This window comes from Rhinatrema bivittatum, chromosome 2 (genome assembly GCF_901001135.1).
Source record: "Rhinatrema bivittatum chromosome 2, aRhiBiv1.1, whole genome shotgun sequence".
NCBI classification, from domain to species: domain Eukaryota; kingdom Metazoa; phylum Chordata; class Amphibia; order Gymnophiona; family Rhinatrematidae; genus Rhinatrema; species Rhinatrema bivittatum.
Window position 1 is genome coordinate 728,786,715 of NC_042616.1, and position 16,983 is coordinate 728,803,697.

Sequence of the window (16,983 nt, forward strand, 5' to 3'; positions counted from 1 at the left end):
TTCCTTCTCTCTCTACTACAAGTCTTTCGCTCTTATGTCAAACAGATTAACAAGTTGAAGACTTTTGCAGTCGACGATGAATACATTTTAATAAATATAAAGATAAAGAAATCCTAAATTGGGATACCCGCATGTCAGGAAATGTTGCCCAATTTTAATGCAATTGTGATAAAAATTTAAGCTACTTACCTTCGTTCAAACATTCGTAAGGAATAAAGTTTGCATGTACATCCCAATGCAATGACAAGCAGAAGTCCACAGATAAGACTTCCAATGACAGCAGCTGTTATTACTCTGGTTGGCACAATTACTGGGCAATTCTCTTCATCACTATCATCACCACAATCATCCTGAGAGTCACATACCCAGCTCTCAAATACACATCTGTTATTTTTACAGTGAAAATTTCCTGGTTGGCAGAAAAAGCAATTCTTTTCATCTGAACCATTTGGGCAGTGGTTTTGGTAGTTACAGCGGTCAGAACGAGGATAACAGACACCATTCCGGGAGCAAGGAAACTCTTCTTTTTGGCAAATACTACAATTGGTTTCATCCCTTCCATTGGGGCAATGCCAATAGCCATCACATCGTTGCTGCTCAGTATAACAGCCCCAATTTCCACCACATGGAATCTCCCAAGGCAAACAGAAACCATCTACCTGATACGTAGCATTAAAACCTCGTGCTGCATTGACTTTATCAGCACAAAAATGCACTCTGATCTGCCCGGAAGAAGAAACAACTGTAAGAGGAGCATGAGAGTCAAAAGCTGTAAGAACACGCAAAAGTTTATGTGGGTTTTCCTCCAATCCATCATATATTTTGACATAATCTCTATAACCAGTTCCATCCAGTTTAAAATCTGTAAAGCGCAGAATAACTTTGCGATGATCACCAGTGTCAATCAGCCAAGTGCAGTTGCTACCGGGGGGATAGAAGTCAGGATAATTTGGAGAACTGAAAGTACCATAAAAATATTTCAACCACTGCCCACATTTCGGAACATCACAATCTATCTCATCTCCAAGATCAAGGCAGTCAATGTTTCCATCACATTTTAAGGATTCCGGAAGACAAGTGTAAACTTTGGTGAAGCGAGAAAGACATTGGAATTGGTTGTAGGTACAAGGTTGAAAAGAAGCAGCTGTTGGGGAAATAACTTTGGCACAAAGTGCTTCATCAGAATTGTCTCCGCATTCATCCATGTTATTGCATTTCAAAGTTTCTGGGATACATTTTCCATTATCACAATGAAACTGGTCACCATCACAGATTGGCTCATCCGACCTCCCTGGAAGAAATACATTTTGAAAATGAATCATTACAATGTTTAAAATCAATGAAAAATAAATAGGCATTTGAGATTATACAACAGGCCATCGGTGGCCAACTCTGGTCCTGAAGGGCACAAACAGGTCTGGTTTTCAGGATATTCTCAATAAATATACATAAAAAAGTTTTGTATATACAGTGGAGGCAGTGCATGCGACTCTACCTCATACACATGCATTGTGGATATCCTGAAAACCATGCCTGTTTGTGGATGCTCAGGACCTGAGTTGGCCATTCCTGCTACATGATGTTTTCTGCATGCAAATCAAATATGTAAGCATGAAATATTAAGTTATGAATTCATTCTATGAAAAACTACTTTATGAATACTAAAAGATACTGCAACACACAAATTGTCCAGCCAACAAAATTTACAAAAACTGAAAAGTAATATAAACACATGATACAGTTATAGAATATAAAAATACATTCTTAAATGCAAATCATAATGCTAATAAATAAAAAGCAGCACTATATTAATATATACATAACAATATAGAAAATATGTGATCCAAATACCCCATTCTCACTAATTCATCCATTAAACAATATCCCATTATCACCCTCTTTCCCATAACACCCAATTCCATCCCTAACCCAAAATGGCTACCTGCAACATAAGATTCCCAGTCTTCTCAGCTATTCCTAAAGGAGCAACCCACCTCCACAGCACGGGTCATCTAAAAGGCTCCTCAGGTTGTCATTAGCAGGGTGGAGGCAGAGACACACCGGACCAATGAGAGGTAGCTACAGGCTTTCTGCAGTCTAAAGCATAGTGGATCCCAGGGCTCGTACTAGGTTCTTCCATCAGCCCCCAAGGTGGAAAATAGGGGGAGCTTCTAGAAGCATTGTCTTCTTCCCGCTCTGCTGGGATTACCTAAAAGACTTCCCTGGATGACATAAGCTGGGAAGGTGGGACGGGGCCACCATCAAATATGTTTTTACTATAGTACGTACGTGAATACAAGAAATTGTCTTGTCTGTGTGTCTGAATTAGATTGTAAACCTCATGGGGCAAGGATTGTCTTTATTTTGTGTGTGTAAATGTATGCCTAATTGTGTTATAGAAATATTAATTAGTACTAGTAGTAGTACATACCATTTAGTTAATAAGGAGGACTGGTCCATTCTTGTGTAACAATTTACAGAACTACTAAGATAAGAAAAAATTCCTCTTTTATAAGTTTTGTAGAAACATATTTGTGATACTTTTATTATGGTTAGATACTTGAAGTAACGAGTAATTTTCATACATGGCTTAATTCTTTTGAGCCTAATTTAAAGTTTATCATGGACATTCCCTTGAGATTTATATATCCTGATCAAGAAGAATTACAATTGAGCTTCCAGCTACTATCTTCAGGAAGCAATGAATCATAATATGCTACTTCACTTTCAAAGTTTCACAGTAGACAACAAAGAAAACTCTATCAATAGGTATTTAAGATTTAGATATCTGATCTACTACTTACGAATACTAGCAAGATATGGTCAAATGATTCCTGAACAGAGGATAACCCCACTGTGTCAAGGATGCTTTAAAAAAACAAAACAAAAAAACTCTGACTGAATTGCTTTTACAATAACCATTTAAGTTAATCAATTTGAAAGTTATAATTTACACCAAAAGGCTAATATTCAAAAGATCTAGGCAACTAATTTTGAATTTAGAGATTTTGCCATGTCCAAAGCCTAAATTTCGATACCATATAAATGGGGCATGGTCAGTGGTGGAGAACAATTTTAGGAGTGCAGCACTGATTTCTAGCACCAAACACCTAATTAGGAGCCTAAATTTAGGAGATTTAATACCTTGCCTAGTTTTAGGAGCCTTAAAGTTCATTTAGGTGCCTATATTGGAGAAATTACTTACCTGATAATTTCATTTTCCTTAGTGTAGACAGATGGACTCAGGACCAATGGGTATAGTGTACTCCTGATAGCAGTTGGAGACGGATCAGATTTCAATCTGACGTCAGCCCCTAGTACATATACCCCTGCAGGACGTGCAGCTCTTCAGTATTCTCCTCGAAAAGCATTGTGGATACATGAGTGACCGACTAATTTGATTAACTTGAATAACTTCATAACTTGGTTAAACTTTATAACTTGATTAACTTGATCTGGTTAATTGGCTATAGCTGGAGACCGCCAGTGCCCTCAAACAGAAGGCGTCGACACCTGGTAGAATGGGTGTCCAAAGTGAAGGAAAGCATGGCTTACCCTTGTATCATTCGAAATTCCATAAGTAATGGCAGCCAAGGGTGGGATGCTGAGTCCATCTGTCTACACTAAGGAAAACGAAATTATCAGGTAAGTAATTTCTCCATTTCCTATCGTGTAGCAGATGGATTCAGGACCAATGGGATGTATAAAAGCTACTCCCGAACCGGGTGGGAGGCTGCCCGTGACCCACTTAGTACTGCCCTTGCAAATGCCATGTCCTCCCAAGCCGGAACATCCAGACGGTAGAATCTGGAGGTGTGGATGGAGGACCATGTCGCCACCCTGCAAATCTCGGCGGGTGACAGCATTCTGGTTTCTGCCCAGGACACTGCCTGGGCTCTAGTAAAATGGGCCTTGACCTGTAGAGGAAGTGGCTTGCCTGTTTCTACGTAGGCTGCCTTGATGACTTCCTTGATCCAGCGGGCTATGGTTGCCCACGAGGCCGCTTCCCCTTGTCTCTTCCTGCTGTGGAGGATGAACAGGTGGTCCGTCTTTCATACGGGTTCCGACATTTCCAGGTATCTGGATAGGAGTCTGCCGATGTTGAGGTGGTGTAGACTACGAGCTTCTTCCGAATTCTTCGACTCATCTGGCGATGGTAGCGAGATGGTTTGGTTAAGATGGAAGTGTGACACCACTTTGGGAAGGAACGAAGGGACCGTGCGTAGCTGGATGGTTCCTGCCGTGAGCACTGTCCTGCCGTGAGCCTGAGGAACAGCTCACGGCAGGACAGTGCTTGTAGTTCCGAAATGCGGCGGGCTGAACACACTGCCAGCAGGAATGCTGTCGTTAAAGTTAACAGGCGGAGGGACAGACCTCGGAGGGGCCTGAAGGCGACTCCTGCTAGGAAATCCAAGACCAGGTTGAGATTCCAGAGGTACCAGCCACTTTAGTGGTGGGCGGATGTGCTTGACTCCTTTCAGGAAGCGTGAAACGTCCAGGTGAGAAGCTATGCTGTCGCCCTCGCTCTTGGAGCCATAGCATGACAATGCGGCTACCTGTACCTTGATGGACAGACCCTTCTGTAGCCCGTTCTGTAGGAATTCCAGGATCACGGGAACGTTAATTGAGCGTGGCATGATGTCGTGGTCTTTGCACCAGGCTTCGAATACTCACCAAATCCTTATGTACATTAAAGATGTGGAGACTTGCGTGCTCGGAGTAGGGAGTCGATTACAGCCCCCGAGTATCTGGTCTTTCTCAGGCGAGCCCTCTCAATGGCCAGGCCATAAGAGAGAATTGAGCTGGATCCTCGTGGAGGATTGGTCCTTGTTGAAGCAGGTCTCTGTGTGGAGGTAGTGGCAGGGGGGTCCCTGCTAGTAGTCTTCTCATGTCTGCGTACCACGGTCTTCTTGGCTAGTCCGGGGCCACTAGAAGTACTAGTCCTCTGTGCAGCTGTATCTTGTGGATGATTGCGCCCAATAGGGACCACGACGGGAAGGCGTATAATAGGGTCCCCTGTGGCCAGGTCTGTACCAGGGCATTGATCCCCTGGGACTGAGGTTCCCCGCCTGCGGCTGAAGTACCTGGGTATTTGGGCGTTGGACCGGTTTGCTAGAAGGTCCATGTCTGGTATCCCCCACAGCTTCCATTCTCCTGGGTCTAGACTTTCTCTGCTGAGGTAGTCTGCCATGATGTTGTTGTTCCCGGCGATGTGGACGGTTGAGATCTCCTGGAGGTTTACTTCCACCCATGACATTAGAGGGTCGATTTCCAGAGACACCTGTTGGCTTCTGGTTCTCCCCTGACGGTTGATGTAGGCCACTGTTGTGGCGATGTCCGACATTACTCTGACCGCTTTGTCTCAAAGTCTGTGATCGAATCGCAGGCAGGCTAGTCTGCCCGCCCGCGCTTCTAGGTGGTTGATGTTCCATCCCGACTCTTCTGTGTTCCACTACCCTTGGGTGGTTAACTCCTCGCAGTGTGCTCCCCATCCTCGCAGGCTGGCGTCTATAGTGAGCAGGGTCCAGATTGGTGAAGATAGCCTTGCCCCCTGGTTTAGGTGGCTGCCCTGCAGCCACCACCGTAACTGGGTCCGGACCCTGCCCGGGAGTGATAGACGAACGGCGTAGTTCTGAGACAGTGGATTCCATCGCTGCAGGGGTCTCATGTGAGCGCGCGCCCATGGCACTACTTCCAGTGTGGATGCCATCAGACCGAGGACTTGTAGGTAATCCCATGCTGTGGGGCGAGGTTCGCTCAGCAGGATTCGTAACCGGTTCCTCAGTTTTGATCTCCTTGTGGGAGTCAGGCTGACCTTGTCTTCTTTGGTGTCAAATCGGGCTCCTAGATATTCTAGCGACTATGTGGGCTGCAAACAACTTTTGTTTGTGTTGACCACCCATCCAAGGCTCTCCAGTAGAGTTTTGACTCTGTTGGTTGCTTGGTGGCTTTCCTCTGGGGATTTCACCCTGATTAGCCAATCGTCTAGGTAAGGGTGTATGAGGATTCCTTCCTTCCTCAGTGTTGCTGCCACCACAACTATGATCTTGGTGAACTTCCGGGGTGCTGTAGCTAACCCGAAGGGTAGTGCCTGGAACTGGTAGTGACGGTCCAGGATTTTGAAGCATAAGAAGCGCTGATGTTCCTGATGAATTGGGATGTGAAGGTAGGCCTCCGAAAGATCCATGGATGTGAGGAACTCCCCCGGTTGAATCGCCCTTATTACGGAGTGCAGGGTTTCCATGTGGAAGCGGGGAATCCTCAGGCGACGGTTGACCGACTTGAGGTACAGGATGGGCCTGAACGTTCCCTCTTCCTTGGGGATGATAAAATAAACGGAATAATGCCCAGTATTTATTTCTTGTGGAGGCACCGGGGTTATGGCCTCGAGGGCCAGTAGTCTGGTCAGTGCAGCTTCCACTGCCACCCTCTTGGAGAGGTCGTGGCAGGGGGATTCTACAAACTTGCCCAGAGGGGTTCGTAGGAAATCCAGGTAGTACTCTTCTCGAATGATGGCTAGGACCCACTTGTCCGAAGTTATCTCTATCCATCTGTGGTAGAATAGGGCTAGTCTGCCCCCTATGGCTTCTTCCCTTGGACGAATCGGCTGAATCTCATTGTGGGGTGTGGCAGGGGCCTGGACCCGAGCTGGTTCCCCTCTTGTTGTGCTTGTTCCGAAAGGACTGGTTCCTGCCCGTAGGGTGGGGCGCTTTATAGTTGCTTCTGTATGAGTTGAAGCGTTGTGAACCTCTGCCCCCTGGAGGCCTGGGGGAAGGGTCGCTGGTTTCTCTTATTCCTGTCCTCTGGTAGGCACGGCAATGGGGACTCGCCCCATTTGTTGGCCAGTTTCTCTAGTTCACTGCTGAACAGACGGGATCCTTTGAAGGGCATCCTTGTGAGACGCATTTTGGAAGATGCGTCGGCCGACCAGCTTCGGAGCCAGAGTTGTCTCCTGGCAGCCACAGCTGATGACACTCCTCTGGCTGCTGTGCGCACCAGATTGGAGGCAGAGTCCGCAAGGATTGATATTGCTGGTTCCATGGCCTCTCCAGGGGTGTTGCTCCTGGTCTGAGATAGGCAGGCACGAGTCACTACTGTGCAGCAGGCCGCTATTTGTAGAGACATAGTGGTGACGTCAAAGGACTGTTTAAGGATGGATTCCAGACGCAGATTATGAGCATCTTTGAACGCTGCTCCTCCCTCCACTGGGATAGTACTGCGCTTCGAGACCACGCAGACCATGGCATCCACTTTTGGGCATGTCAGAAGGTCTTTGGCCGCCGGGTCCAGGGGGGTACATGGTTGCCATAGCTCGTCCCCTTTGAATGTGGACTCTGGAGCACTCCATTGCAGGTCAATTAGCTGCTGGACGGCTTGTAAGAGGGGGAAATGACGAGAGGTCTGGCGGAGTCCCTCTAGCAGGGGATTCGTCTTAGGCTCCCCTGAAGCACTTGTGCCCGGGATAGCGAGCTCCTTCAGGCTGTGGGTGACCAGATCTGGGAGCTTGTCCTTGGTGAAGAAGCGTCTCATGGTTCGGTGAGGCTCTGTCCCAGGGGGGAGTTCCCCCTCTTCTAGGGGCTCTGCTTCCTCTTCAGAGTTGTCCATGTCCCCATAGGTGGGGCTTCTGGGCGGTGGAAACATTTGTCTTGGCCTAGTGTGGCCTGAGGGATAAAGGTCTTCTGGTGGAGGCTGTGGCTGTTTAGCCGGAGGCTCCGTCTGCATGTGGACGAAGGTGTGTAGCCCTTTGAAGAATTCCACCCATGAGATAGACGCTGGGTCCCTGGAGGTCCCCGTCTGAGGGGGTGTCCTGCTGGAATTTGCTAGGTCTGGGGTACTCACTAAGGAGCTAGTACTCGGCCCTGGGTGGGACTGGCCCTGGACTGGATCTCCCAGGGCCTCTTCGCACTGAGCGCACAGGGCGTTGGCCTCTTCGCTTTGTGTGGCTATGATATGGCATGCTGGGCAGAGGCCTTGAGCTCCGTTTCCAGTGGTGCCATGGCTATAGGCGTGTAAATCCTTATGTGCTCCAGCGCGTCTAAGATGTATGTGCGAGTTGTGCGCGTAGGTTTGCGCCCAAGTCACTGGTATGCACGCGATGCACGTATATCTTATGCGCGTGGCCCTTGTGCGTGTAACTTTATGCGCACATGGCCCTTCTGCATGTAACTTTATGCGCACATGTATTTTGTGCGCCTAGCTTGCCTTGTGCGTCCGGATCAATAGGGCCAATATGGCGACGGCGACCACGCGGGCAATATGGCGACCACCTCGGAGGGTCTCCATGTGGGAGGACCCTTGGCACTAACCGGGGCCTGGCCCTGCTAGGGCGGATCAACCCGGCGGCAATGGTCCCGGCCGGCGACCTGTGCGACTCCTCGAACCTCGGAGACCGGCATCTATGCTGAAGATTTCTACCTTACCTTGTCTTCGGCGGTTCCCGGTTTTGTTCCGGGCATTCTTCGGCTGCAGGGGGAGAGGGCAAATACCTTCACCGCCGCGCTCAAGGGTGCACCCGCTGCCTCTCAGCCGCGCCTGAGATCGGGGGCTAGGTCCTCGCCGTGATTCGGCCGCCGGACTGAGGCTCACCTCCGAGGGACCACGGAAATCACCTCGGGAATTCTCAACTGGGGGAGGGACCCGAGGGTATCACCGCAGGAGAGCGGGGCTCGTCTTCAGAGGTAGGTTTTCTTTCGAATTTTGGTTTTCTTCGTTGAATTTGTTCTAATGCTGTGAGAGCGTGCAGACAGTCTCTAACTGCTATGGAGACGGAAAATACTGTACAGCTGCACTTCCTGCAGGGGTATATGTACTAGGGGCCGATGTCAGATTGAAACCTGATCCGTCTCCAACTGTTATCAGGCGTACACTATACCCATTGGTCCTGAGTCCAACTGCTACACGATAGGAAATCAACCATTCACAGCATCTTAATTTGCATCTTTAAATAGCTGAACATAGAAGCCTTACTGCTAAGCCCTCTTTAATATAGAGATCCAAGAGCACAACAAATTTGAAGCATCAAGCAAACATTGGTCCAGTCTACAAAAGCATCCTATATTTGAGGAATATTTGCTGTTCACTTTTAAGCAAGGTAGAAATGTCTGGGGGCTTGTTGTCTTCTTCCATGAGCCCTTAAAAAGTAGAAGTTAAGACTAAAAGCTATGAGATAATTTCTAATATTGAAATAGTCCAATATGTTCACAGTTTTTAGACAACGGAATTCCATCACGTTAGTTTCACAAACTGAAGTATTTCACCAATTGCAAGTTAAGATATCTATCATACATTACCATGCAAATGTCTATACATTGGCAAAATCAAAACTAGTCTGTCTCTGATTAGTTGAACAGAGGAGCTTTTTTAGAACTTGTAAAATTGACATTCCTTTTATTGTTCACTATTTGGAAATATGGCATCACATGAGTATTTACATTTGCATTGAGATGGCGAGAGTGATCAGCTCTAACACAGAAGAGTGGATTTTCAATTGGACTCTCTCAAGTGATTGGAAAGTCAGAGATGAACTGGGGTCTATGGCATTACACCAGGAATGAAACTGGGCACAGTAGATGAGTCTTACAATGATCTGCCATGATATTCTGCGCTTCTATGTTTCATGCCTTCTGGCTTAAATATAGTATTTATTTATGAACATTTGATATTCTACCTTTTCCCAAAGTTGGTTTCAAGGCAGATTACAATAAATGTAAATGAACAGAGATATTAGAAAACTTACAGTTAAATCAGAATTTGCAATTAACGTGGCATTGAGATCCAGCATAGGAAAATCCATTTGTGAATTGTTTCAAGACTTAGTTGTGTCTCTGAGGAATACAACACATGCCCTCGTTGGGTTTCAGAAGGTGAGCTGAAGATGTGGGTCTTGAGGGAAGGCCTAGCTGAAAAGCCATGCTTTTGAATTTTTTCATGAACTTAAGATAGCATGGCACTAGGTGCAGGGCTAGTGGTTCTGTATTCTAAGTTTTTTGGTGCATAACAGCTGAAAGCATGGAGTCTCAATGCAGGACAATCAGGCATCAGTCAGTAGAGGAAAGTAAAGAAGAACCATTTCAGCAGAATGGAGTTCCCTTGAGGGCGTTGCATGTAAGGGAACAAAAGTTGAGGTATTCAGATGCCTGTTTATTTAAATATTTAACGACAGAATTTTAAATTTTATCCTGCCAGTTAAGTTGATGTAAAATAGATGCAAAAGCAGCTGATCATATCAAGCCTATCAAAATTATCTTGATAGTACTTTGTAGGAGCTGTAGGCACTTCAGACAATATTGTGAGTTAACACTGTATAGGGAATTACAATAATTGATTTGGCTGGTGATTAACACACGGATTACAGTAGCAAGATTGTATTTATCAAGGAAATTACGTAGTTGGCAGACTGATGCAGATACATGAAGTAGTTTTGACATGTGGGGTTCCACTGTGAGGTTTTGATTATGTTGAGCCCTTAGGCTTCATACTGGCTCTTTAGTATATAAGGCAGTACTTGCTAGTGAGAGAAGCAATTTCTGAGGGTGACCTTGGCTGCTGAGCCAGATGAGTTTTGATTTAGATGGGTTTAGTCTGAGGTTGTGTTTGCTAGGCCTTTGGGCTACTGCTATAAGATAATTATTGAGACTAGTAATGGGTAAAGTCTGTGGCTTTTTTTTTTTTTTTTATAAGAACGAACAAAAAAGTTTTTCCAAGGAAACCTATCTACTTTTAGAGAACTTCAATATGGTGTGTCTTAAGGTTTGTCTTTGTCTCCTCTTCTTTTTAATATCTTTCTCGCCTATCTAGGTGATATTATTTGGCCATTCGGTTTTACCTCTATTTAAGCAGATGACATAGAGCTAGTACTGCCCCTGAGTAGAGCTGATGTAGATACTGTTTGTTGAATTAATGAATGTTTATGGACAGTGGGCAAATGATTAAAGAAGAACAGCTTGGTTTTGAATACTAGTAAAACAGAGTTGTTGCAAATAGATTTGAATAGTAGCCATATTTTTCCATTAGTTGGGGCACAAAAGTTGATACAGAGAGATGAAGTAAAGTCCTTGAGAATAAAACTAGATGGCTTATTGCTTTAGAAAAACAGATTTTTACAAGTGGCAAGAAATGCATACGTGAGGTTAAAGTTAATACAACTAAAACCTTTTATGGAACTTAATGCTTTAAAGAAAGTATTTTATGCCTTAGTTACAAACTGATTATTACAATGCCTTGTATTTGGGGCTTTGAGGTACAATGATGAAAAAAAATGCAGATAATACAAAATTCTGCAGTGCACCATACCACAGGTAGTTCACTTCACACTCCTGAAGACCCATTACTTAGTCAACTGCCTTGGTTGCCTATTGTACAACAGTGTAAGTTTAAGTGTTTGGTGTTGGCATTTAAGGTACTGAAGTGATTGTGTTCCCTGCATTTGAAAGATCGATTCAGGCGGACAGTTAGTAGTCCTAATTTAAGACTGAACCACTGATTTCAGCTTCAGCTTCCAGCAGCTAGATCATTTAGGCCTATATATTTTCAAAATTGGGCATTTTCTGCAGCAATTCCTAAAATCTGGAATGAACTACCCCTTATGTTGAGAGAGAAAGGGGATCTTTAGAATTACGGAAAGGCTTGAAAACATGGTTTATGTCCCAAAGGTAGTTGGACATGAGATGGAAGGACATTTAACAGTGAGGAGCAGTACTGCTTATGTATATATGAATGTTATATTTAGTTTTTATTGAGTTTTAATGTAATTTTATCTTCTGTATTTTTCATACATTGCTTTGGGCAATTTTTAATCTGGAAAGTAATTTAAAAATGCTATTAAATGAAGTTTGGTCAGACCCTATTTTGATGCAGAATTGGATGTTATCCGCAAACATGTGGCACTCGATATTGAAGGACTTAATGAGATCACAGATAAAACGCATGTAAGATGTGGAAGTATCGGGAAGAGGACGGAGTCCTGAGGAACTACACAGGTGAGCTCTCTCTCTCTAGGGCAGGACAGTTTGTTGGCCCACATAACCAATTGTGATCTGTTGGCAAGGAATGATTCAAACCACTTTAGGGCAGTGTCATCAATACTGATACCCTTTAAGAACTGGATCAGGAGATGGTAATTAAAGGTATCGAAGGCAGCTTGTGGGAATTGGCTATCCTACTTGTCCTTGGAGAATGACTATTTGCAGGTATTTGGACTGAACGTAAATTCATATATTAGTAAGTAATAAATAGTACTGCAAACATTTGCTGGGATTGTTGTATTGATATCCAGGGGTGAAGCATAAAACAGTAGCAATCTTCACTGAAAGCATGGGATAAGCACAAAAAATCTTTAGTTGCAAAGAGCAAACACGATAGTGAAAGCATGACCTAACAACATTGCAAGTCACAAGAGTAAAGAATGAAAAGAAAGGAAGTGGCAGTCAAGATGGTCTAGAAAGGCTACAAATTAGGGGACAGGCTGGGTCTGCCTGGCAGGTTGCACAAAACTAGTAGTAATCAACTGGATTTAGACTCTGTAGAATTAACAATGGCAAACCATAGGACTATATACAGAAAGGTAATGATGTGATACGATTATTGTTTTGGATCTCAAGTAATTTTTGCATCATGAATTCTATATCAGGATCTGTTATAGGCTGGAATTGGCAGGGTAGGGATTGGTTCTTTTTATTTTATTGGATATTATGCATTTTGTACTTTTGGTTTTATTTTACATAAAACAGAGTTGCATGGTTAAAAGGGGAGGTGAAAGAAGCTATTTTAGCCAAAAGATCTTCATTCAAAAATTGGAAGAAGGATCCAACAGAAGAAAATAGGATAAAGCATAAACATTGGCAAGTTAAATGTAAGACATTGATAAGAAAGGCTAAGAGAGAATTTGAAAAGAAGTTGGCTGTCAAGGCAAAAACTCACAGTAAAAACTTTTTAAAATATATCCGAAGCAGAAAGCCTGTGAGGGAGTCAGTTGGACCATTAGATGATCAAGGGGTTAAAGGGGCACTTAGAGAAGATAAGGCCATCGCGGAAAGATTAAATGATTTCTTTGCTTCAGTGTTTACTGAAGAGGATGTTGGGGAGGTACCCGTAATGGAGAAGGTTTTCATGGGTAATGATTCAGATGAACTGAATCAAATCACGGTGAACCTAGAAGATGTGGTAGGCCTGATTGACAAACTGAAGAGTAGTAAGTCACCTGGACCGGATGGTATACACCCCAGAGCTCTGAAGGAACTAAAAAATGAAATTTCAGACCTATTAGTAAAAATGTGTAACCTATCATTAAAATCATCCATTATACCTGAAGACTGGAGGATAGCAAATGTAACCCCAATATTTAAAAAGGGCTCCAGGGGCGATCCGGGAAACTACAGACCGGTTAGCCTGACTTCAGTGCCAGGAAAAATAGTGGAAAGTGTTCTAAACATCAAAATCACAGAACATATAGAAAGACATGGTTTAATGGAACAAAGTCAGCATGGCTTTACCCAGGGCAAGTCTTGCCTCACAAATCTGCTTCACTTTTTTGAAGGAGTTAATAAACGTGGATAAAGGTGAACCAGTAGATGTAGTATACTTGCATTTTCAGAAGGCGTTTGACAAAGATCCTCATGAGAGGCTTCTAGGAAAAGTAAAAAGTCATGGGATAGGTGGCGATGTCCTTTCATGGATTGCAAACTGGCTAAAAGACAGGAAACAGAGAGTAGGATTAAATGGACAATTTTCTCAGTGGAAGGGAGTGGACAGTGGAGTGCCGCAGGGATCTGTATTGGGACCCTTACTTTTCAATATATTTATAAATGATCTGGAAAGAAATACGACGAGTGAGATAATCAAATTTGCAGATGACACAAAATTGTTCAGAGTAGTTAAATCACAAGCAGAATGTGATAAATTGCAGGAAGACCTTGTGAGACTGGAAAATTGGGCATCCAAATGGCAGATAAAATTTAATGTGGATAAGTGCAAGGTGATGCATATAGGGAAAAATAACCCATGCTATAATTACACAATGTTGGGTTCCATATTAGGTGCTACAACCCAAGAAAGAGATCTAGGCGTCATAGTAGATAACACATTGAAATCGTCGGTTCAGTGTGCTGCGGCAGTCAATAAAGCAAACAGAATGTTGGGAATTATTAGAAAGGGAATGGTGAATAAAACGGAAAATGTCATAATGCCTCTGTATCGCTCCATGGTGAGACCGCATCTTGAATACTGTGTACAATTCTGGTCGCCGCATCTCAAAAAAGATATAATTGCGATGGTGAAGGTACAGAGAAGGGCAACCAAAATGATAAGGGGAATGGAACAGATTAAAAAGGTTAGGACTTTTCAGCTTGGAGAAGAGACAGCTGAGGCGGGATATGATAGAGATGTTTAAAATTATGAGAGGTCTAGAACGGGTAGATGTGAATCGGTTATTTACTCTTTCGGATAGTAGAAAGACTAGGGGGCACTCCATGAAGTTAGCATGGGGCACATTTAAAACTAATCGGAGAAAGTTCTTTTTTTACTCAACGCACAATTAAACTCTGGAATTTGTTGCCAGATGATGTGGTTAGTGCAGTTAGTATAGCTGTGTTTAAAAAAGGATTGGATAAGTTCTTGGAGGAGAAGTCCATTACCTGCTATTAAGTTCACTTAGAGAATAGCCACTGCCATTAACAATGGTAACATGTGTAGACTTAGTTTTTGGGTACTTGCCAGGTTCTTATGGCCTGGATTGGCCACTGTTGGAAACTGGATGCTGGGCTTGATGGACCCTTGGTCTGACCCAGTATGGCATTTTCTTATGTTCTTACCTGTAACAAGTGTTCTCCTAGGACAGCAGGAGGTTAGTCGTCACACATGGGTGACATCATCGAATGGAGCCTGGCACGGAACATTGATCTAAAAATTTCTAGAGCTTTCAGCATGCCCTACTGAGCATGAGCAGCTGTAGTGATAACCCTGCCCCCTAGGCATAGTACCTCAATCCATGATATAGCTTATTCATGGAGAAACCAATTCCCAGGGGAGGTAGGAGAGTTTCCTGAGAACTAACATCCTGCTGTCCTAGGAGAAAGCAAATGTTGCTTACCTGTAACAGGTGTTCTCACAGGACAACAGGATGTTAGTCCTCACATATGGGTGACAGCACAGGATGGAGCCCAATCACGGAAAACCTCTGTCAAAGTTTCCAGAACTTTGACTGGCCCCTACTGGGCATACCCAGCATGGCACTAACCCTGCAGCCAGCAGGGGACCTCCTTCAGTCTTGTTACAAAGCTACAGGCAATGCCGAAAAATATAATAAGAAAATGAACCCAACACCGCAGGGTGGCGGGCGGGTTTCGTGAGGACTAACATCCTACTGTCCTGTGAGAACACATGTTACAGGTAAGCAACATTTGCTTTCTCACAGGACAAGCAGGATGGTAGTCCTCAAATATGGGTGAGTACCGAGCTGAGGATGTCAGAACATGCACCAAATGTACCCAAAGGCATGCAACAGGCACAACAACTGGGGTGGAATTTGTGAGAGGGCATCCTGAACCCCACCAGGCAGGCGGAAGGGTGTTGGTACGTCACGTCATAAATAGGTTATGCAATACAGACTGGGCGAAGATGGAATCTTGTCTTCCTGCTTTGTCTAAGCAATAATGGGCTTTAAAAGTATGAAGAGAACTCCAGGTGGCAGCCCTGCAAATGTCAGGAAGAGGCACCGATTGTAGGTGTGCTACTGAAGTCACCATGGCCCTTACAGAGTGTGCTTTAACACGGTCTTGAAGTGGAATGCCCGCTTGCTGATAGCAAAAGGATATGCAGTCCGCTAGCCAGGAGGAGAGAGTCTGCTTACTCACAGGCTGTCCCAATTTGTTAGAATGGAAAGAGACAAACAACTGAGTGCTCTTTCTGTGGGCAGCTGTACGGTCTAGGTAGAAAGCTAGAGCACGTTTACAGTCAAGGGTATGCAGAGCCTGCTCTCCTGGATTGGAATGGGGCCTAGGAAAAAAGGAAGGTAGTATGATGGATTGATTGAGATGAATCTCCTAAACTACCTTAGGTAGGAATTTAGGGTGAGTGCAGAGTACTGCCCGGTCCTGCAGAAGTTTAGTGTAAGACGGATAGGAAACTAGTGCCTGTAACTCACTAACTCTGCGAGCGGAAGTGATTGCCAAGAGGAAAATCACTTTCCATGTTAGATAGCGAAGATCGCAGGAATGAAGAGGCTCGAATGGTGGTTTCATAAGCCGACCCAAAACCAGGTTGAGGTCCCAAGAAGGGGCCGGAAGACGCAGTGGAGGCTTGAGGTGAAGCAAGCCCTTCAGAAATCGTGTGACAAGGGGTTGTACTGATATAGGGACATCCCCGACACCTTTATGGAAGGCGGCTACCGCACTTACATGCATTCTGATAGAGGAAGTTTTTAGCCCTGATTCTGACAAGTGTCAGAGATAGTCTAGAAACTTCGGGATTGGACAGGTAAAGGGATCAAGAGCCTGAGAAGAGCACCATGATGCGAACCTGTTCCATTTGTAAGAGTAAGCTTTTCTCCTGGAAAGCTTCCATGAAGCAATCAAGACACGGGAAACTGGATCAGAAAGGTTAAGAGGTTGAAGGATTAACTTTCAACATCCATGCCGTCAGGGACAAGGCTTGAAGATTGGGGTGGCGAAGGCACCCGTTGCTTTGAGTGATTAGAAGCGGGTCTGTTCCCAAAGGAATGTGCCTGCGAATGGAGAGATCCTGAAGTATTGGAAACCACATCTGGCGGGGCCAGTGGGGAGCTATCAGGATCATGGTTCCCTTGTCCTGACGTAACTTCACGAGAGTCTTCGAGAGAAGTGGAAGTGAAGGGAATGCGTATAGGAGACCGGTTACCCATAATAGGGAGAATGCATCTCTTGGTGGATAATGTTGGCTGCGAGTGAGAGAGCAGAAATTGCCTACTTTGCGATTCTGGGGTGATGCAAAGAGGTCTATTTGAGGATAACC

The 16,983-nt window shown here is 44.6% G+C and overlaps 1 protein-coding gene across 1 annotated transcript in view; it reads right to left on the bottom strand.

Annotated features, from left to right (window-relative positions):
- Positions 1–16,983, bottom strand: part of LRP12 (LDL receptor related protein 12) — a 201,048-nt gene that overhangs the window by 53,668 nt on the left and 130,397 nt on the right. Inside the window, exon 5 of the mRNA XM_029591864.1 lies at positions 190–1,291. Within this exon, the coding sequence (XP_029447724.1) occupies positions 190–1,291 (1,102 nt within the window). The remainder of the gene's footprint in view (positions 1–189; positions 1,292–16,983) is intronic.